General features: G+C 46.7%; 1 protein-coding gene across 5 annotated transcripts in view; it reads right to left on the reverse strand.

The window, feature by feature from the left end:
* Positions 1 to 22,504, reverse strand: part of CAMKK1 (calcium/calmodulin dependent protein kinase kinase 1) — a 113,665-nt gene that overhangs the window by 8,142 nt on the left and 83,019 nt on the right. For 4 of the 5 annotated variants that reach the window (XM_069791449.1, XM_069791446.1, XM_069791447.1 and 1 more), the window contains 7 exons: positions 17,702 to 17,901; positions 16,923 to 16,976; positions 15,217 to 15,290; positions 10,688 to 10,775; positions 7,906 to 8,034; positions 6,810 to 6,913; positions 1,641 to 1,688 (listed from right to left, as the gene is read on the reverse strand). In XM_069791449.1, coding sequence (XP_069647550.1) covers positions 1,641 to 1,688; positions 6,810 to 6,913; positions 7,906 to 8,034; positions 10,688 to 10,775; positions 15,217 to 15,290; positions 16,923 to 16,976; positions 17,702 to 17,901 — 697 coding nt within the window. The remainder of the gene's footprint in view (positions 1 to 1,640; positions 1,689 to 6,809; positions 6,914 to 7,905; positions 8,035 to 10,687; positions 10,776 to 15,216; positions 15,291 to 16,922; positions 16,977 to 17,701; positions 17,902 to 22,504) is intronic. The other variant, XM_069791450.1, reaches the window with a different exon arrangement.

Genomic DNA, 22,504 nt, shown 5'->3' on the forward strand with positions numbered 1-22,504 from the left:
TCCAGCACAGCACAGGCAGCTCCACACAGCACAGCTCCCTGCTCGCAGCTGCCTGGCACATTCCGCTGAGCCTGCTCCATGCCTGGGGTGCCTTCAACGCTTCCCTGCAACCCCGAGCAGGTTCTGCCTCTCCAAACACCTTGCAGCAGGGCAGGAGGGGTGCGATGCAAACCAGGTTGAAACGATACCCGCATGGTGGTGAATATCTGCTAAGCTGGGGTTGCATGTAAGGCAGCAGAGATCAAGGCATCAGTGCTCTGCAGTCTGCACGGGAGCTGAGGCTCGTGCTGAGGCCTGCGGCTGAATGTGAATCTCCATTGAATAACTCTTTTTAAGAAATAGGACTGTATTTCTGCTACATTTCTTGAACCACAGGTGAGTGAAGCCTGACCTGTGCAATTATCCAGGAGACAACACCACTGTTAACCACAGCAGCTGCAGGAAGATCACAGCCACTGAGTATTTACACAGCATTTCATGCCCAGCAAGGAACGAGCCTCACAGAACCTCCCTCCAAAATGCAGGCAGCACGGGAAAGGGATGGAGTGGGACAACCTACAAAGAGCTGAATCACAGAATACGCACACTCCTGGGAAGTGCTTAATTCTGCCACTGAGTCCCCATTAAATACCAATAATCTGCCCTCATCTACATCTAGGCCAGTGAAGTCCCCCTCCTCTCTATGAAAGTTCTCTATGAAAAATATAGCAGCAGGCAGTGGCACCAGCTGTCACCCACGGCACCACATCAGTCCCCATCCTCCTCCGCCTGCGTTCTCCTAACTATTTTTGGAGAATCTCTGCAAGTCCGTCCTCACTCAGAGCGGGCGGCATCCTGGCTCGAGCTCCTCTGTTTGTCTCGGAGCGATAAACCAGGCCAGCCAGAGTCTCCAGAGCGGTGGAGCAGCTCCCAAAGGTATGTAGAGGCATGTGGTTGTTTCCTGGTCTCTCAGCCCAGCCCAGATCTCCTCAGGCCTGGGTGGAGGCTGTGTCCTGCCTAAGCACTAGATCCTGAGACTTCACAGTGAGATGTTTGTAAGCAGCTTGTCACAGTTTGCATTGAATGTTATTTTGGTATTTAACAGAATCAATTGGACCAACTGCTTCCTAGAAGGGTCTGTGCAAGTGGTGGGACAAATGACTGTGTTTGAATGAAGTCCTGACTGAGGTGGGGTGGGTGGTCACACAGAGTGGCTGATTTCAGTCCCAGCATAGTATCAGAGGCAGAAGCACAGAGAAGCGGTAGAGCAGCTGGAGCAGAGATGGCTCCAGCTCTATTTCTTTCGCATAACCACTAAATATTAAACCTGAGCCCAAATCACAAACCTCAGCCCTTCCCAAATTCTGTAGCTATTTCCCCTGCGAATGTGGGGCTGAGCAGCAGTTCCTGCTAAAACCCAACCGGCTTTTTTCACCCTTCCCTCCCCCCCAAAGAAGGCTGAAATGCCAAAGAACCACAAATAATAATAATAAAAAAAAGCATACATAAACGTTAGTGTCACACACACAGAATTACTGCAGTAAAATTGCTCCTACAGGAAGGAAGGATAGAGCCGAATACTCTCGCTACCACACAAATCACGCGGGCTGAGAAGACACACGTTTCTACAGCACCCAGGGGAAACACAAACACTGAATTACCTTAAAGATGGATGCACATATACAGATGTGTTTAAGAGGAGTCTGTCCCTGAGAGCAAAACAATGAGACAAAGGAGAAAGTGATCATGAAGATGATGGCAGCAGGCAAAGAAGCTTGTATTTCTGTACCTAACAAGCCTAGCGAGCAGAGTGAAATGGAGGATGGAGCTTCAGTCGCGTTTACTTGCAGCCTGAAGGACAGATGGGGACGGGCACTGGTAACAGTGGTACAAACCCACTCTAGCTCCTACCACTGCTGAAGGCTCCAGATGGTTTCCAGCATGCTGCTGATGTCCAGCTGTGCTTTCCTGGGCCACAAAATTTGGCACCTCTGGGGGTTTTGTGTCCTATCACAGTCACGGCATCACCACCATGTGCAATGGGGCGTGCAGCGGCTGAGCTCAGAGCAGGCAGAGCCACACGAGCACGGGGCCACTCACTGGAGGGTCCTGCTGATGGTGGGTCTTTGCCAGAGGAAAATCCTGTGCCACAGTCAGTACCTTGGTCCTTAGGCAGCCTACGAGGACACCTACCTGCCCCGTGGGGCATGGTTCTTCCCGTGAAGACATGCAGTTCTCTCACTGCAGTGAAAATCAATAGGGCTTTTGGTTGGGTTTGACTCTGTTCTGACAGCATCTACGTGGTACCTATCTGAAATCTTCCTGGGACTCAAGAGACAGACACCAAGCACTAGCAGAGACCAAGGGAGCATCTTTAGTGGAAACATCTGGCAAATTTAAATCCAAGCTGCAGCTGTTCCCTTGTCAAAGATGATGCTGTAAACCTGGCTGCCCTAAGGGGATCTCTGCAGCCTATTTTTGAACAGCTCTATGGCACCAGGGTCTGGGCGTTTCTCAACACAAAGCCCCCACGAAGCAGGTACCTCTGGGCTGCTTTGGGAGAAGCTGTTTCTGCTTGGAGACCTGGATCAGCCACTTTTTTACCTCCCTCTCCCCCCCTGGCTTCCTTGTGCTTAGTCTACATGGACAGTATGGCCCTCAGGGCAGTGATGACTGTTTTGCTCTCTTTTTGGGGAGCCTGGAAACAGGGTAGGCTTTATAAATACAGACCAATCCCCCATACAGGAGCTGACAACCACATTTCATCAATAGTAATAGCAGCCATAATGGGAAAGTAAATTGGGTCTGTCAAAATACAGCAATTAATTTGATAGGTAGTAGTTGCAATAAATGAGAGTAATAAAATGTGGTGAAGCCAGGGCTGACTCAATTAGGAGAAATCTGGAGCAGACAGAAGAAATGTAGCAAACGCTGCTAACAGAAACCCAGAACTTAGCTGCGAACGCTAAACAGCTGGGTTTAAAAAAATACTCTGCAACTGGAAAAATTAGAAAAGGTCAGTTGCTTCTGCAGCCACTGTTAACAACAGGCTTGAACCTGGCCATAGTCTGCAGGATCTGCAAGGCTCGATGAATCACTGTATCTTCTGGGAGATCCTGCACGAAAGGCAGGATCCGGTGCCATCCGGACACCCGGCCCCAGCTACTGTGCGGCTTACACGGTAAAGTGACAGCTGGCAGCACTCACACACGGCTTCTAGGTGTGCGGAGGTGCTCTCGTGGGAGAGGCAGCTGTTGCAAAATAGGAGTTGCTAAAGTGGGGCATCTTCATTTTAGTTCCCTTCTGCCTGGTGAATGTGCCTGCCATTTTAACAGCTGCCTTTTTAACTTTTCAGTGCTATTAAACAAAGCAATAAATAACACCCAGGAGAGGATTTGCTTCTTCCAGGTCTAAGGAGTGAAAAAAAAGCCCTCTCTCCTCCCAGTACTAATTTAAGAACTATTCCAATTCACTGGTGTCTTAATGGTGTCCCCGGAAGGAACAAAGGCTGCAGCAAACATGAAAGACCTCCTGCTATTGCAAAGACTTCTGCACATGCAGCTTCTGCACAAAGCATTTCCAAGACTAGAGCCCACCACACTGTGTATAGGTAATGCAGGGAGAAATTAAAAAAATTTTCAACCACATGATTTAGTTTCCTCCTCTCCAAATCCCAAAGACTGAGCTTAAAGGACAGATCCATTTTAAATACCAGAAAGCAGACTCAGCTGTCAGAGGATTTCCTGCAAAATATATTCACAGTATGGGCACAGATGTAAGATCCTTGAAGCAGCAGTGAGTGGGGCTTTTGCAATTTCACATGCAGCCTAATTAAAAAAATTGAATGTGAAACTGGAGTTTTCTAGTTGCTTTTCTTTCTTCTTATATAGAAACACAACAAGTTATTTTCTACCTATAACTAGAAGGACAGGCATTACAAAAGCTGATTTATCTCTCTCTCTAAAGACACTGCCACTGGGGAGGAGAAGCTCTGTGGTGGAGAGCTTGGGACCTTGTGGCTCATTTTTCTCTCAGCTCCTTGCAGGCAACCACATGGCAGCGTGTCCAGAGAGCAGCGATGCCTGCAGGCACTGCCCTTCTGTCAAGTCCCACTTTTGGAGTGCCCTGTCCAGCTACAAGGGTGGAAACGGTGCCTGACATGCAGGAACTCTGCAAAGCCTTTATGCTACAACAATATTATCTGTTCCTGCTAGGTCCTAGAAATTTATAGTCATCCAGACTCACTCAAAACTTATTTTAACTAACACAGCGCTATTTATAACATTTGCACTGATGTTCTATTTTATATGTGTATTAAGGGTGGTTTTACTAGAGAACAACCCACTATTAATTAAGAACTGGATGGGCTTACTGTTTAGCTCTGTTTGCCCCTGTGGAAATAACACTGTAATCAAGAGATAACTCACTGAACAATGAACATTCCCATTTAGACTCAGTTCACTTAAAATCAATGTCATTAGATTCAAAAAATCAATCTAAATTTGAAGCAATTTTCATTAGATTCAACCAGTATAGCATTCTTCAAAGTTTGAAATAATAACCCACATTCCTTAAAAAAAAAAAAGCATCCCTACTGTAGTGTTTAATATATGACACTATTTGTTGAAGAGATTTAGCCAATGTCTGTCTTTTAAACAGAAGGGTTTCAAGATGGGTTCTCAAAGCTCCAGTTGTGCGTGAATTAATTTAGGATAAAGTCAATTGATTGCATGAGACTGAGAAATTAAGCACAGGGTTTAGTGGAGAACTGGCACATTCAAAAACCATTCACATTCTTTTTGGGCATCTCTAAGCGCTTACACTGCTGGGCAGAGGCCAGCCCAGCATGGCCGCAGCTCCATCCCTGACCTGACATGTTTTTGTAAACTAAGGGCACTGGACACAGCAGCACAACAGTGGAAATTATACACTGTTTTCAAAAACCTTTTAGTCCTGTGCAAGGAGCCTGAATGCAAACATGGGGCTGAAATGAGTAGAGACAAGGAAAGATGGTGGGTTTGTATAAGCTGAGAAGAATTTGACTAGCAACTTTAGAAAGGAGACAAATAAAAGTGGAGTCTTACAGTTCATCTTGAAGGCCTAAAAAGATTTTAAAAGGGATTAGACACTAATAATGTGGCTAATCAGAAACTTCACAGCTACATTAGGTCAAATGAACTTTACTTATTCTGAGCAGACAATAAAGCACTCTGCTCCAGGCAGGAACGAGCCACAGTGTCAAGGGTCAAGAAGTTTTCCCCTTTGGTTAGTTAGTGGCACGGGCTTTCAAGCGTCTCAGATGAAGGTGGAAGGGAACAGGTCCCTTTTGGAAACAGGCTCAGGGTACTAGAAGAACAGACCACCTTGAGATATCAATTCAGGCAGGGTTTGAAAAGAAGAAATCCTGCCTTGCTCTGAATTAGCTGTCCTCGACAGTGGGAAGCATACAAAACATTTTTCTTCAAATTTAGTAAAAGTTTCCCCATCTCAGAGCAATGCAACGCAGTGACTATGAATGATAGTGAAGATCAATAGCAATAACTAATTTGGAAGGCAATGAGCCAAGGGAAAAAAACAGAGGACAAATCCCTTGTGCTAAGCTGGCAAAGGAGCTGTGACTGCCACACTCTTCAGATATGTCCCCACAGCAGCACTTGTGTATGAGGTGTTTAAATGTTAAACTGGAGTCTAATACTAACTGCACCTGGACTCAAAGGCAAAGCCTTTACTGAAGTCTCCAATACACAGTTGGGCCCTAAAGCATTATCATCCTTAATTGAGCTGAGCCCTTAAATCCCCACACATCCGTGAGAGAGACAGACTCCTCTATTTGCATTGTCAAAGGTGCAATGAGACTCTTAGCACACGCTCATGGGAGTCTGCTAGGCCCGGTACTGGGATTTTGGGTGGAAAAGGATAATTTTGGCACTACACAGCTTTGTTGTGAACCACAGCCTTACAGATCCTGTGGGGTGAGAACATGAATATAATTGTCCCAGGTCAGGCTAATGGTCCAGCTGTTACTTAACTGGACTGATGGCCCAGAATCCTGGCTCCAAAAGTGATCAGTAACAAACATGAGGGAGAAAGAATAAGAACCAAGTAAAGGACAGAGGAGTTCTCCCCCCACCCCTGTACATCCAGACCACTGTGTTTAAAAATTGTTGATGAATTTAATAGTCATTAATTTGTCTATTCCCTTTTCAATCCCAATATAGCCATTTATATCCAGCCTCCAAAATATCCCATTGCAATGTGTTCTACTATTTCATAACTGGCAGTGTGAAAAAATACTGTATGTTTTCTCAAATGAAAAAGCAATGTCAAAGTGTTCTCCACTGTCTGTCCATGTGTCTCCACAGTGTCTCTGCCCAGACTTGGGCCCCAGACCACAGACAAACCACATCACCTCATTTTGAGTTTATAAAACATGTAAACTGCTCATCCGACACCTTTTCTGTTGTCCATAAAAAGAAGAGAAGAATTAAACCCTTCAATACATATTTAGACTAGAGTCTAATTAAACTTATTTTAGTTCACCAATTTCTAATGAATCTTTGATCACAGTGTATTATAAACTAACAGGTTAAAAACCAGACCCAAGTTTAGCACCTTACATGTATTTAGGCCAAACCCATCTTACAGATAGAACTGCATCTATAAAAAGAGTTTTTAGGCTGCTTTAATGCATTGTATTTTAATCCTAGACGACTTAAGGGAGTTTTGTCTTTAAATGCTACAGAAGAGATTTTCAAACTGCTTCCTTCATCCACTCCACACACCTTTATTCTTCACATGCAGCAGAATCAGGCAAGGCTGTATATACGTACATCAGTAAGTTCCCTGGAGCAGACATGGATCTCTCCTCCCGCCTCGTCTGAACCTCGAACGGATTTCCAAAGGAGCGTTTTCTTAGCATGGCCTTCACTAGGATCTTTGAGGAAGAAGAACAGACCAGTGAGAACAGCAGGACTGACTGTCTCCTTGAAGATAGTTCAAAGGAGTCTTCTTTAACAATTCAACTGACATTTAACAGCATTACAGCTAGAGCACGAACTACAGGAACCCACAGAACAGCTATCTGACTTTCCGGCAGTGACAATGCCACTCCCTCAAGCAGTGAGCTCAGACCCCCGGGTGCACACCATTGCTGGCAAGAGGTGAAGTAGATGCTGCTGACCACTGCCTGCTACTCGTAGTGGTCCAAGCCCATGAGGAGGCGGCACCAGACCTCTCCTGGGCCATCCTCCCAGGCAGGCACTACTGCCTGCAGAATGCTGCTAGCTCCTGCGGGTTCAAAGGCAAAGGTCCTGCTATCAAGGGGAAAGGATAGTTTTCATTCCCCCCCGCTGGCTGTTGCGGCGAGTGTCTATGTTAATATCACACCACAAGACCTGTGAAAACAGGTCCTCATTGTGCTCAGCACCTCTCTCCCCATGAGGAACAAACACCCAAAGGCACCTGCACCATACTAACTGCCCACAGCAGACCTCCAGCTGGCTATACACAAACAACCGAGAGAACCCTCAACACCTTCTTGAGGTCCCCTGTGGCTGGCAGGCAAGTGCCAGCTGTATACTCTGTGGCAGATGCCTGCTTCTCTGGCAAGGTCACCTCCATGTTTGGAGCCTTCACTTTGAGGATCCAAAGGAGGTGTCTTGCAACCTCTAGATTAATGAAACAAAACACACTTGGGATGCTTCTGATGTTCTGGGATGTCTGATGCCAGGCACACGGTCAGGCCCTGCAGAGTCAGGCTGCTGCAGTACCAAGAGACACAAAAATTTCACACTGGGTTGAAAGGCCAAGCTTTTCATGCCAGGAGCACATGTGTACCCTCTCCAAACCTCCTTCACCAGTTGAAAGCTCCAGCAAAGTCCCATGCTCTTGACCCATGCAGAGGATGCGGTTGTGGTTTATACATACCACAGCTGGCAAACTCGGAATCGTCTTCACTGAGTTCTTCACCTCCTCCTCCGTCACCTCCACCACAGTACAGTGCTCTTCCTCCAGTGGCAGGGGCTCCTCACCACCCTTGGTTAGCCATGGATACATCTGCGTGGGGAGGAACAGAGACAGCTGTAGGTCTCCCTTCTACAGCAGAGCGCTGTGGTGTTGGTGATGAGAAATAGGGGCACAGGACTAAGCTGTCGGTACTGCTCCATTTTCCACTTCTAGCGATGCACTTCAACCAGCTCCCTTGGAAATTGCTGCAATCCGGTGCCTGGCCAGATGGCATCCCCTAATGCCCAGTGCTGTCACATCCACTGCCACCAACCAGCATCTTGGAGGAACCTGGCACCCTCTGAATCAAGTTTGAAACACTTTGAAAATCTGAGTTATCTTTTTCTCTCACATGCACACATTTCATGTAGGATTACGTGTGCTCGTTACCTGGGAGAATCAAGATTGTTTATGCATCTGCACAAACAAGCGTTTAGGTGCTGAAAATGGAGTACTTGGGTCTGAGTACTGAGGCCTCTCATGCTACTGCAACGGCCTCCTCCCTACATAAACAGCGAAATAACACACCTTGCCACCTGGGCACCATGTAAACCTCTACATACCCACAAAGGAGAGAGAAGGCAGTTTCCCACCATCCCTCCCTGTCACTGCTGTGCTGCTGTGGAAGGAAGCTGATGGCAGGATGGGATGAGGGTCTCTGCTACCCACATCCAGGGCTGGATGTTTTGCCTGTCAGGGAAAGCATCCTCCAGTGTTGCTGCTAGAAATGCCTGCCTCACCCTCCAGGACGAGGAGTTTAATTAGGACAGATGCTCACTGCTTACTGCCATTCCAATGAGTTGGATGCAGATGTCCAGAGTGTTCTCCAAGGGCTTAGTGATGAGCTGCTTTACAGCACTTAATTAAGCTGTGTTTTCCAAAGATCATTAATTGTGCTTATAATAACTCTTTTCAAAGGCACATCACCACGTCCAGCTTTAAGTGAAACCAGTGCACTAAACCCTAGTCTACCTGGGGCTTGCGAATGTTTCAGCTAGAAAGAGGACTCTGTCCATCCGTTACGTTCAGTGTTCCTCATACAAAATCATTTGCTTGATTTATTTTGATGGTGAACAGCAATTCCAAAGCCAGTTGGGCAGAGCAGTTAAGGTATTTGTCCAGTCTAACCCCCTTATACAATTTTACCGCCTCCTTCCAGCTTTTGGCATGTTTACCTTCATTGGAGATTTATCAACAATAAATGATCATATATGAGAAGCAGCATTGGGCTAATGCTTGCCAGTAGAAGAAAGTTTGCAGCCACATCAGGATTTTACCTAACAAGTACAGAATATGAGGAGGGGAGTGTGAAAACATGGGAAAACAAAAAAAAAGTAACCCTGGGAGGAGGAGGAGAAGGAGGCCTAGAGCAGCCACTTAGAAATATCTAACTATGCAAGAAGCCAAAGCTCGAGCCCTGATGCCATGTGGCCTGCTATAAACTACTTCAGAGCGAAGAAGCTCCTTGGCGCTGTATGTGAATACAAATACAGAGGGTGTGTGCCATCTCCTTGTCTGGATTGCATCAGCTGCACACATCGGGCTCTCCTGTAGTCTCTAGGTTGGATTCCTCTGACCAGGGCCTTCAGTGATGGTGGAAGTCACTCCATAGCCACCTCTGCCAAGAAGCTGCTCAGCCATCATCTTACTTGGGGGAACAGCAGAGGAAAGCTACCCTTTTTCTACTGCCTCTCATGGGGTGGTTTCCTTGGTTGTGAACATGAGGAAAGCCGTGTTCAAGGCCCTGGGCTCATCCCAGAGCCCAGACTGACGCTAGAGACACGTGCTTTTCCAGCATCAAATGCAAGTCCTCAAGCACACCAAGCATTTTCAGTGCATGGCCAGCAATAAGATCCAGCACCCTGCTCTGCTCTTCTACCCAATGGGCTGTACAGGGCATATGTTTCCACATGAAGTGCCTGCAAGAGCTGCCAAGTGAAATCCCTTAAATACAGCTCCAAAGGACTTCCCACCATCACTGGCTGTGGCCTCCTGGGCATAGAGGGAAGGGACGTCACATTTTTTACTTGAAGTTCAACCTTCCTACTGTCAAGCTTTGGTGGCAAATGTGCTAGTGTTGGCGTGAGACAAAGCAAAGAAGAGTTGTGTGCCCTGCAGAGGATGCTAATGGAGCTCTGTGGAAATCTTGAGATCCTCCAGTAGGTCCAAGGCCTTGGTGAGGGGTGACAGGAGGACAGAAAGCCCATGCGAAAACAGAATGAAGCCAAACCCTGCAAGGCATTGTGCTCTACCAGGCATATTCCTCTTTTCTATTAATAAGCATCTCCCAAATAATGCTGATAGAAACAAGTGTGCTGCCTTGAGGCCTTTGACCATGCAAGCACCAGAGGAGGAACACACTTCCAGCCTCTGTAACACAGGTCCAACACTGCCAGCACACACTTTGCAGCTAGCAGTCCCCATGACAATGTCAATTCTCCCAGGGATTTGCTGAGGATCAGCCAGCTTTTGAGTAATTTTAATTTAAACAAGTAAACAAGAAAGCTTTTGTCTATATTCCCCAAGCAAGCAGCAGCAATGGAGCTGTTACATGCTGCAAAATGAGCACTCTTCCTTTTTGAGGCAGCATGCCAGAGAAAGCTCCCAAAACAAACACAAGGAACAGCTCTGCCTCATTAGAAGGTACCAAAGGAAAAACAAAATCTGCTGAGACAAAAGACTATAAGATCAATGTCCAATTTACCTTAATTTCAGGGACTGTTATCCTTGTTTCTGGATTTTTATCGAGCATACGTAGGATCAATTCCTTCAGCTCTTCACTTATCTGTGCTCTGAGTAAAGAAAACAGCAGTATACAGTTAACAAGGGAATTGTAAGTGCTCAAGGCATGCATAGTCCTTACTGCGTTACATGGTAGAGAATCTGCTCTGCTCAGAAGATATTTTCTCTGCAGACCCAGCTTGAGAAAGGAAGGTCTATTTGGCTTGGTTCCTTCTCAGGCATCACGGTCATGGCTACAGGGCTTGGTAATCCTGTTCTGCCGACTAACACAGCTACATGCTTGCAAAATGCAGGACAAGGGATCAGGTGAATGGATCTAAGGACATTTTTAAGGACAGCACATTATAGGGGAATTTCAGAGGACAGATTCTAGGACAACAATCTGTTACTGAGAGCAGAACTACAGCTGGGCTCCGATACAAGAATGGCACAACTTGATTTGCCAAACCTGCATCATGAGCAACCACATGCTGCAAGAAAAATCCCCATTTGACACTCAAGTTCCCAGCTGAGCTTGCAGGTTGCGTTAATTAAATTTCTTCTATGAACACTGATGGCAGCCAGTTCCATAACTTGGTATTTCCCCACCTGTATGGCTCAGCCTTAGGGTAACATAAGGAGGGGATGAACAGATGAGATTAACAGAAATAAATCTAATTTTTTAACACTATTTCCAAGGTCTAAATGCTAGAGCACCTGAACCCAGAAGCCACCTTATTCACACGGAGCCCTTGGTCCTGCAGTCTGCCTCTCTAGTCCAAAGGCTTCAATGACTTCTGTTGCTAATGATGCAGGCAATGTCTTTAAAACACATTTGATCTGTATGATCAAAGTGCTACCAAAATAAAATGCCAGTGTATGACAGAATTGTATTAGGCAGTTGAAAGTCGGTATCACAAATGACTTTCGAGGAGCTGTGTTTCTGCACAGAGATGGGATTTGGCAGCATAAAATGTCACTCCCCAGCAGGGTTGGATTTCAGATTGAAAACACTGATGAGGAACCAGGTGCTGTGCCCAGTTCCTCTGCACACCCCACAAGCAGAGGAGGGAATAAACTATCATAAACCTAAATGAAGACCACATCACAGTAAGGGATATTATAGTCTGATGAAAACAGAGCTGCTGTTTAATAATTTATGAATACTTTATGTGGACTTTGGTTATGGGATCTTTAACAACCAACCACAAGGAAACACTGCTTATTCAGTGGGAAGGGGCAGAAAGCGGGTTCAGTTTAAAGTCTGAACACTTTCAGAGTTGCATCAAGGGTCTGCAGTACACAGGCAATATGGCCCAGACAAGTGGAATGGCAGGATGAATCCTCAGAGGCTTCCCACTTCCTAGGCTGCACTACAGGTGACAATTTGGGTGGGAATGGAAAGAACGGTCCTGCTCTTGAGATGAGCTCCAGGCACAGAGGAACAGCTATGGGGAGTGACAGTGCATTTAGCAGGTCAGAATAAACAAGACTCTTAATGAAAGACCACACTGAGGTGTGGGTGGGATGGTGTTTTTGAAATACTTAACACCAGATCTGTGCCAGACTGGCAACGTCTTTATTTAAAATACAAGCAGTAGACTATATATAATCACCTAACATTTCTGGGCACAAGATTGATTTCTATACAACATAGGGTTAACATCATAAGGAAAAGCCCTGTAAACAGGATTGCAAAGCGTCAAGTGGGCTATGGCCAGGTGACAGACTGCATCACCCTGTCTCTGTTTTTCCTTCTCTCCATTCTGCCAGGGTGCATGCTGTACCCGATGGCATTTTTCATCTGAAAAGCCTGTGCTATCTGGAATTTCTCACAGTCATAGTCCTGTCACAGCTCTCAGGAAAATGCCAAGCATCACAGAGCTCAGCATCCATTTGGGAGTGCTGCCAGCACCATAGATAGTTTTACAGGGTGCCCGCAGGTCAGAGAACATGGTCCTGGACTTCAGCTCTTCACCTGGAGGGACTACGCAATTTCTGGCTCTCTTAATACATGTCTGGACAGAAACTTCTCCAGCTTGTTTTTCAGTTATGCCAGGATCATCAGGGTGTGAGCTAACCCCATTTACCTTGTGTCAGGCCAAGGACTCACTGACATGAATGAGAACTCCAGAGCAATAAATATTTATCCCAGCGTCTCTAAGGGAAGGGAAGGCACAATGACGCCGGTAGAGTCAGCTCCATCTCTGTCCTAAAGGTTGTCAGGAAACAGGCAATGAGTTTCCATGGATTGTCTGCAAACAGGAATGTGTCTTTTGTAGCCATGGTGAAATAAATTGAAACCAAAATATTCCTAACTGTAGCGAGGTGCTAATTCTGTGGGAGGTCAGGGTGGATCCAGTCCAGTGAATTCCAGCTTTATGTGCGTCTCTGTTACTGCCTTTATCTAACAAATAGATGCAGTTTAGACAGCCGTCAACACCCAGTAACCCTCTGCTCCTCCAACAACCTAATGAGGGGTGCAGCTTTTTTTAGGCTGGGAGAGCAGGTCACTGAGAAATCCAAATAAATCATGCAGCCAAATTACCGCTGAAGGAAATGTCTGAATGAAGAAAAGGTTCTTAGCACAACCCAGTTAGCCCATTAAATGTTAATAACTTACTGCAGAGGCAGATGGGAACAGTCACTTGTAAGCTGACTGCTAACCCAAATATATGATGGCTGAGAGAGGATGGGCTTTTTGCCAGGATCCAAGCAAGCAGAGAGAAGACTGCCAGGGAAACATAAACAATTTTTTTTTTTTTTTTGCTGCAGTGCTGTCAAGTCAAAGTCCTGTCCCGACCGCAGAGCAACCGGTGGGAACAGAGCAATGTGGCATCACCAGCCTTTGTGCTCTTAATGCCTGAAACCCGGTTAGCTGTAAAACCTCACCAATGGCACAGGGCTGGCTTGCCAGAATTGCTCCATACCCATGACTGGGGCCTGTGGTTGCCATCTAACAAGTGGCCTGACCTTGTGGCTGCAGATCCTTGGGAGGTGTGTTCCACACAGTCCTTGGTGTGGGCTCTACCAGCCTGAGTGGAGATGGCTCCATCTGAGCTATCTGCAGTGGCTGTGCTTTATAGTCAATGGAGAGGTAATTAATACAGCCCATGGAGCCTGGGGTGTGAGTCATCCCATCTAAAGCAGATGTCTAAAATAGGACAGCCTGAGTACCCATTGCTGCAGACTCAGAAGGAAGCCTGGGACTGCCAAGTCAAATTCAGTGAGCATCTCACAAAAAATTCACGTAATAGATGGTGGATACACACACGTATTGCAGTCTGCCTGACAACATCCTTCCCTTCCTCTCTAATACCAGACGTGCTTTTCATTAGAGTTTTAATTTCTTCATGCTTGTTTTAAATAAAGTCATTTTATCCCTATGTTTTTATTAGAACGAGCAATTGGGTCAAGAAGGTCAAAAATTCTTTGCCTCATTACTGTGCTGATTTGGGAAGGAAAATAAAGAGTGCAGCTTTGGCTACTTCACCTGATCGCAACCAGGAGAAACAAATTAATCACCAACAGAAAGTCACCAGAGACCTGAAGTTGGAGGGAATGCCGAGGAGTGGCCAATACACAAAGGGGAAAGCATGGTGGCTCGGAGGCAGAGACTGAGCACACATTGAGTGTAATCATCTCCTGACAGGCTCATCTGACAAGACCACGAACACTCATTGCTCAGCAGCCCGATGCTGAACCTCCCACTGCTCAAGCAGCATGCCAGTGGCCTTGGCTCGTCCCCCTGCACCGAGCACACTTTTGTGGGTTAGAGAATGCAGTGTGACTGTGCAGCCAGCCATCCCACCTCACACAGCCCAGTAACCTCCATCACAAAGCTCTGACGGTGGCCAATATGAGTTTCCTTCACTGACCAAAGCAGGGTGGGGGGCAGCCTCTGAATATCAAATAGGTAAATTAATTTCTGTTTTTTTCATGCAAGACAAACCCATATTTTCCCGGAGTGTGTTGGAGGAGGCAGAGGCATGAGGATGCAACATGTTGTATATCTCAGGACAAGCCTTTTTCCACCAGACACTTCCCCCAGAGCTCCAAGGTAAGTCCACAGAAGCAGCAGGTGCTTACTTAGACTGAGACCAAGGTCTATAAATGACATTGCTTTTGAAAACTAAATACATTGAATCATTCCGGTGGCTACCACATGGGACAAACTTAAAATCCCAACCAAGCCATGCTTCCAGCATTCATAGGGTCAAGTAGCTGGGGCAGAACTCCCTAGACCCATACTGAAAACCCTCTGCTTCCAAAGATTTCAAGAGCCATTTCCTTTAGTCCCTGCCTGCACAACATGGACACAGGAGCAGCAGAGGCAGCTGTAATGCTTTGACAACATCTGCACAAAACCCACATGAAGGACCCAGGAGAACACAAAGCACCTCACCTGCCCTTGTCTGTCCCTCCGTGGTGACCTACCAGCATTTATGCTGCACAGTGAATAACACTGAAAACTGAACTTTATTCTACAGTAGCTGAGTAAAGTTTACTTACTCTTCTGGGAACTCTACAGGCTTGTTCTTGATCCTGTTATGAAGACCCAGAATATATTCATCTATAAAAGGGCACTGTAAAGCAAACAAAAGATTTTCCAGTTGTCAGAGATCCTGGCACTGCTTAAGCATTTGTCATTCACCTAACAGAAGTATACTGTTTGCACTCTCTTGATTTTATGCAGAGATGGAAATAAACAAAATCCCCACCCCCACCCCCAATAAATTGATTTGTTCCTTATTAAAAAAATAAACGCAGAAGAACAGCAGAGGGATCTAGGGAATACGTAACTGGATTGGGATACCCCCCTGCTCCATCCAGCCTACCAGGTGACCATGAACTACTCATTTTCCTCTCTGCTCCACTTCTACCTGCAAAATGGAGAACCTGATAGCAGCTGGCTTGTATCACTGCTTTGAGGTCTCTGTGACAAGCATCATTTGGAGCTAGGTATTACTATTAAAACACTTGGATTTCCACTTTAAATTCAGATATCTGAATTCAAAGCATATTTTTCTCCAGCACGACTTTTCACACTGGATTCATTTAGACCTAGACTCTGGCTCTTCCCACCTGGCAGGGCAGGCAGGACAGGCAGGCAGTTAACTGAGCTGCGGTGAATACTGTGGAGGATGCAGGAGCAGCATATTCACAGGCCCTATGAACACCTGCATCAAAACTGAAGGAGCAGGTATGCTTGTTTTAGTGAGCTGCTGGCGGGCCCTGCATCAGCCTGCCTGGCCAGACTAAATTATGAAATATAAAATAGATATGAAATGTACAATATTTACTGTACAGGGTCACGTGGAACAGACAAATGTATCCTTGCGCTTGGCTTTATATTCCCTCTATTTCCTCCAGTGCTTGCCACAGAAGGAAGTAATATCACCATGAGGTTATACCAAAATATAAAATCAAGGTTATATATACCCTTTCACTTGAGGATTTGGCCTAATGAGACACCGTTATAGGCAGAGGTCAGAGAATATTTTCCATCCTGACTTAGCTCAGTGATATCACACTAGCAATGGAGATAGTTCTGCCTCTGCCATCTCCCCCAGCCACTTCTCACCCCTAAGCTGGGTGCCTTATGCCTGTGTGGTGGTATCTGCAGTGGTCTGTGCTTGGACAGGAGGTTCAGGTAACGTACGTGAACACACACAGACCGCATGTACCTGCTGCACTGCTCGCCCTGGGAGAACACAGGTGGGACAAAGGGCTTCTGGCCACAGGAGAGGGAAAAGCCATGACAGGACATGTAGTTTGCAGAAGGCAGCGCTGAAGAGCTGGCTCTGCTAAAGTGGCCTCCATCTGGCCCAGGTCAGGTCTGGCAGACACAGCTTTCTGTAATCTGGATTGCTAAAGTGCTGCAGTGGCTTGGGATCAAACCTATGCCTCTCTCCATGCTCTATCTGGCTTGTTTCTAAATACAAGCAATATGGATAACTCCTCAACAAACTACTGATGGTGCTCTGGGTTTGTAGCACAAACAACTGCTCTCAGTACAGGGGCCAACTCTAGAAACCATCCTTTCCACAGATCACAACGTCAGCCCCTTCTCATTCACAGGGTGATTTGGGAAAACAAGAGCTTGCAGAAGGTAGGTCTTTGTTTCTAGTATTTGCCTTTATTTGGAAAGGAATGAGTCAAAAGGCAGACAGGCAGACGCTCTCGTGCAGGGGTCCAGCATCTGAAAGCCAGCTTACCTTCCCGTAAACAAAGCAGTACAGGGTAATTCCCATGGCCCATACATCAAGTGCCTGAAAGAAAGCATGTGCAGGCAGTAAATGAGACACAACACAGAGATCATCTGAATGAGCTGGATTTTCCCACCGACTCACAGAATATTTTACCATTTTCTATTTTATTGTGCAGACTCTCTCTGAAGTTGGGGTCCTAAAGGCATCTGTAGCGTGTCTGGGGAATGAGGACTGTGCTGGGCCGGACACTGCCACCCTTGTCCTTGCTGTGGAGCGCAGTGACCAGCAAGCAACACCTTCTTACAGGAGATGACACCATTCAGGGCTGAACATCAAAGAGGAGCTGAACCTCAAAAGTCTTCTTCCAGGCAAAAAAAACCACACTAGACCCTATCCCCACACCTGCAACACTGCGCTTCACAGTGCCCCTCACTTTCAGGGGATCAAGACACGACCTTGGTGTCCAGCAGCCCCCTGTGCCTCTGGATTATTTTGGAAAGGAATCAGGAGTTTCCTCCTTTCCCTTTGGACAGGGAAAGGGTTCTAACATGGCTCCTGTCTGGGCAGGGATCCACAGCAAAGTCTGTCTGCCAGCTGCACAGAACAACCACTGTGAGTTTTGCCTGGACCGAACACAGAATTAAGAGCTTCAGTTTTACTTAATAACAACCCTAATTTGCATCACAATCCCTGGGTGGGCAACACACAAAGGATGCAGATGTGGTGCTGTCCCTTGTGCCATGCCTGGGGCTCCCAGGAGACATCAGCTGTGAGCAAAGACCTACCTTTCCACTGAAACTTTTGCCAGTGTCTGAAATGGCCTCCGGTGCCATGAAGGCTGGTGTCCCTGCCGTGCTGGAAAGCTGGGCATCGTTCCCTTCAAATTGATTGCTGACTCCAAAATCAGCGATTTTGACATGCCCATCATCTCCTAAGAGCAAGTTGGAAGGCTTGATGTCCCGGTGAATGATCTTCTGGTAGTGCACTAAAAAAAAAAAAAAAAAAGGCAAAACAGGAGCATGGTCTGCCATGGCAGCCAACACACCCAGGGGAAACCTTTCCAGGAGGACGAAAATAAAGGTGCAAGCTCAGGCACCCCACTCAAAGCTGCTGCTGGATATGTAATATAATGTAGTAGAAGTGCCATTTCCTATTGCCATTCCTTTTTGGTGTCTCACTGGGATGTACACTGGAGTACAACACTCAGAAACACATCTGTCACCAGTAATTGTGCAAAGAATGGATGTGAACCCAGAAACAGCCCAGCCAGCAGGACCGAGCAGAGCTGTTAGAGAAGGAAACCACTCAAATCCTGCAGATTTACTTAGACTTATTGGACCAGCTGATGGGTTGGGCAACTTGCTGTATTAAAGGTTTATGGGATCCAAATAAAGACGTTTATTTTTAATTTGTTTATTTTGAAACTGCAGTACCATAAAGCTAATCAAAAGGGGCAGAACCACAGGCAGAATGAAACAGCCCAGAGGAGATATTTAGGCAGCTAGCAGCTGAGTGCCAAGTCCAGCCAACAGCTCAGAAATCAGTGCATATTTCCAACTCAAAAGATGCCTCTGACCATGGAGCAATCACCAGCCGGTTGGTGCTAGCACCCCTGAAAAGGTGCTCTCTCTCTAGCCATGCTTCGCAATAGCGCCCATGAATAGAGATACAACCTCAACTTGTTTCGCATCACCCCAAATCCCCACCACCACACAAAGCTGCCAGCCACTCCAACCACCCTCGCACCCAGAGCCATGGCCAAACCTTTGCCACAGAGCCCTTCAGAGAGATGGCTGTTTCTATGTGTTGCACTTCACGAGGCCAACTGTGGGCACCAGCTGAAGTGCTTGTGCATCAAAAATGAAAGAAACCCTTGCAAAGAGCTTGGAGGCTGAGATGCACTGAAAACAACAACAAAAAAATCCCTCTTGTTACAAGCTATCTGGGAAGCAATATTGCAGTTGCAAGAAAGCCACTTCTGGGCCACTGAGTGAAGCAGGGAGTTGTAGGAAAGTGGCTGACTTCTCAGGAACTTGGAGGACAAATATAAAAATCAAAAAAACAACTTTCAGAACACAAAATGACCCCAGAAGCAGAACTGTAGAAAACCCAAGAGACTTTACTGAATAAGAGAGGAAATCGTTTAAGTCTTGACCACACTTCCCAGGGGAACAGGACCTCTCAGCCTCCCTCCTCCCCCAGCCCCAACCACCATCTTCACATTTCCTTCTTGCAAATGGAGCATGTTTGGTTTTATACCTCCCCATGAGCACTTTTCATATCTCCTAGAAAACATGCAATTGGGTGGGGGAAAATGCTGGTCTAACCCTCTCCTGCTTTACGAACCTGGTCAACAGGTTGCCACAAAAGCAGCCTGCCCTACAGAACATCCCAGCTTGTGTTTTAGGTCCAAGAAAGAACAAACTTCACGTAACTGTTCTGCTCTTTTCAAGCCAGCTTTCCAGCAGGCTGTGCCTGAGGAGGGGAAGTCATGCTTGCAGATACTTTTTCTGCAAGGACCTCTCAGTTTAAAGCACTGCTGGGTGATGCTGTCCTTGGCACATTAAAGAGCTGATCCGGAGACCCAGCAGACAAAAACTTGCTGGAGAGCACCGGCACTTACATCCTCTTCCAGATGTGCAGCAACTGTGTGGCCACGCTGTGATGTGAGCCAGTTAACGCTGTAACAGCCCAGCTAGACAGTCAGGATAAACACTGAAAACCCTGCAACAACAGTAATTATGAGGAGACATCTGCTCCACAGCAAAGCTGGTGGCAAGCTGACATTTCATTATGGTAATATAGGAAGAGCAAAACACAGTGAGGGAGGGAGCGAAGTTGTCCTTCAGGAGATGATGAGCTGCCTTTCAGGCAGGTGTCTGGTATCATGCCTGATACCACAGGGCTAAGATTCCCAATGCCTCTAAAAAAAACACAGGCCACAAATATACGTGGGCCATACAAATACATCCCTGGGGCTAAGTCTGTGGAAACTGAGGGAGTTACACTAAAATTTATTTCGTAAAACACATCCTCTGCCTTTGCACAATCTAACAAAAGTAGAGGAAAAATGCGGGCCGTTTGCCAGATGCTCTGTGTTTGTTCAGTGCCCATCTCAGCCTGGTATCCAGCAGGTCTGGGCACTGCTGGCTGTTAGGCACAGGAGCAATATGAATGTTGAAAAAAGAAATAAGAAACACATTCCTTACAAAAATCAAAGCCATCAAACACTGGGATAATAAACATTTGCGCTTCCCAGACCAGAATATCTATGTGCTTGATGTGAGCGTTAGGGACAGTGACAGTCTGACCTCGACTGATCAGGGGAGAAAATTAGAAGTGCCTGCAGGGCAGAGGAGCACAGGCTGCGCTTTCAGAAGTGAGCCCGACATGTCCCAGGGCTTTGCAATGCAATGTCAGCCAGGTGCTTCTGCAAACCTGGCACGCAGTTTAAATAATAACAAACCAGGATGGGAAGAAGACAGGTGCAGAGGGGAAGTGGCTGGCCAGGTCAGGAGCAGCAGTGCTGGGAGCAGTGTCCAACCCACGCACCATGCTGCTTTGCCGTGCTGTTTGGGTGACAGTAGTGAAAGTCTTGTGCCAGCTGGCTCGAAAGACTTCTCTTATCTGCAAATCCCCTCCCCCATCCAGCTGCCTTGTGCAGAGGCAATAGCCCTGAAGGGAGAAGGATGGGGGACAGGAATTGTGCACCGAGCACCATCTGGTGTAACTGAATGAGGTTCCATCACAGCTACAAAAATTGTAAGAGCAAGAGCTCACATCTGCCAAGAAATGATTTGGTGTGGAGCTGCTAACCTGATGAAAGCAACCTGAAATCCCTTGTCTGCTCTGAAGAAACACAATTCTTAAAGTCTTAGTCTGCCAGCTGCTGTGGGCCTCCTCCCCTGCACAGCTATCCAAAGTGGGCTTCAGGCTTCAAAATGCACGGTCTTATCCTCTCCTGTGCTGTGCCTTGCCACTGGTACAGTTCAGTACAACACAAGGCTGCAGAAAGAAGAGTAAAAGATTCCCCCGAAATCATTCCCAAGTCCATATGTAGGCAATAGAAAAAAACTGGCTTCTTTGAGAGCTACAGAAAGGAAGCAGGACTGCTCATCTGCAGGACATCAACACAACTAAGCTCAGAAAACTTTCCAACCCACCAACTTCTGCTGCAAGTCCAGATCTCTCGCAGATAACGCATTGCAGGGAGAAGGGCAGGGAACAATTAATTCAGCAGGGCTGGCCAAAGGCTGACTGGCCAAGTGGCAGGACATGCCTGCAGTGACACAAGCATCACTGCCACACACTGAGAAAGGAGCCTGGGGACAGAGCTGTCTTGCAGGAAAGGTACTTGTTAAACCAGCGTGATCTGCATTCCCAGCATGACACACAGAGGAAAAGATGGTGTTATCCCTGCAGAACTCCAGAGGGAGAGCTAAGCATCTCAGAAATAAAAGCTTACCACTAATGACACCCTCCACACTGCTAATGACTGTACAGAAGGGACAATGGCACAAGGAGCATGCAACCCACAGAGCCACCCAAGGGGAGCAGGTGACAGACATAGTCAAACACAACCACCAGCTCAAATTAACCCTCTAATTTCACCAGCCTGAGGCATCTGGGAGCAAGCTTCTTCCCTCTGCAGATGTAAGAGCAGGAGGCAGGAAAGGCACCTTCATTAGGATTGCTATTCAATGTCACTGGAAGCCAGGACCAGAGGTCCCATAAAAAAAAACACTTGTCCTGTCCTTGGGATTAAGGACACATTGCAACACAGCCGCTAGCAAACAGGAGCAGGGCTGCATCAGGCACAGAAGAAAAGGAAAAGCACTTTCAACATCTGAATAAAAACCTCAAATGTGCTTTAAAGAAACACAACCAAAATAACTATCTGTATTGCTGCACCTAAGCTTGTTTCATGAGGGTTTGGGGATTATTCTTCTTTTAAACTAACCCATGATCTCCCCTTAGTTCCCTTCATGGGCAACTGGGACCCCTAAGCAGAGTCCGTGCCTTTGAGGGAACTTCCAGCTACTCTGTGCCCTGCTCAAAGAGACTGGCCACAGCAAGGCATTAGGGTTTTTTTGCTTGTGACATTACAGAAACGGTCACAAAGCTGGCAGGCATCAGCCCTGGCGAGACTGCCCTCAGACCCACGCTGTCCAGCCATGGGGACGTGGCTGCTGGATGCACGCAGCCTTGGGAAGGACCATCCCATTAGTGCTCCTCTCCCAGGCACTATGCACCACACACACACAAGGTGGGCATCTACAACCAAAAAAACCCTCAGTCCCATGCAAATGTACCTGTCTGCATACCTCCCACGGTTAAAACTGATGCTGAGCTGGCCAAAGCAGAGCACTTTACTGAGACTGCTTTGACAAACTGACAAAATGGTTCCACTTGTTGCTTTTGCCTGGAAAGGATTTTGCTCTAAAAGCAGAGGTCAGCAGCTCACTGGAACAACTTCCCTCGGCTCCAAGATGCTCTGTACTTCCTGTGCTGACAGACCCGATTCAAAGAATAGATCAATACCTCTTCACAATGAAAATGAAACAATGTAGGATATTACAGACCCCTTA

Source organism: Haliaeetus albicilla, chromosome 9 (assembly GCF_947461875.1).
Source record: "Haliaeetus albicilla chromosome 9, bHalAlb1.1, whole genome shotgun sequence".
Lineage (NCBI taxonomy): Eukaryota > Metazoa > Chordata > Aves > Accipitriformes > Accipitridae > Haliaeetus > Haliaeetus albicilla.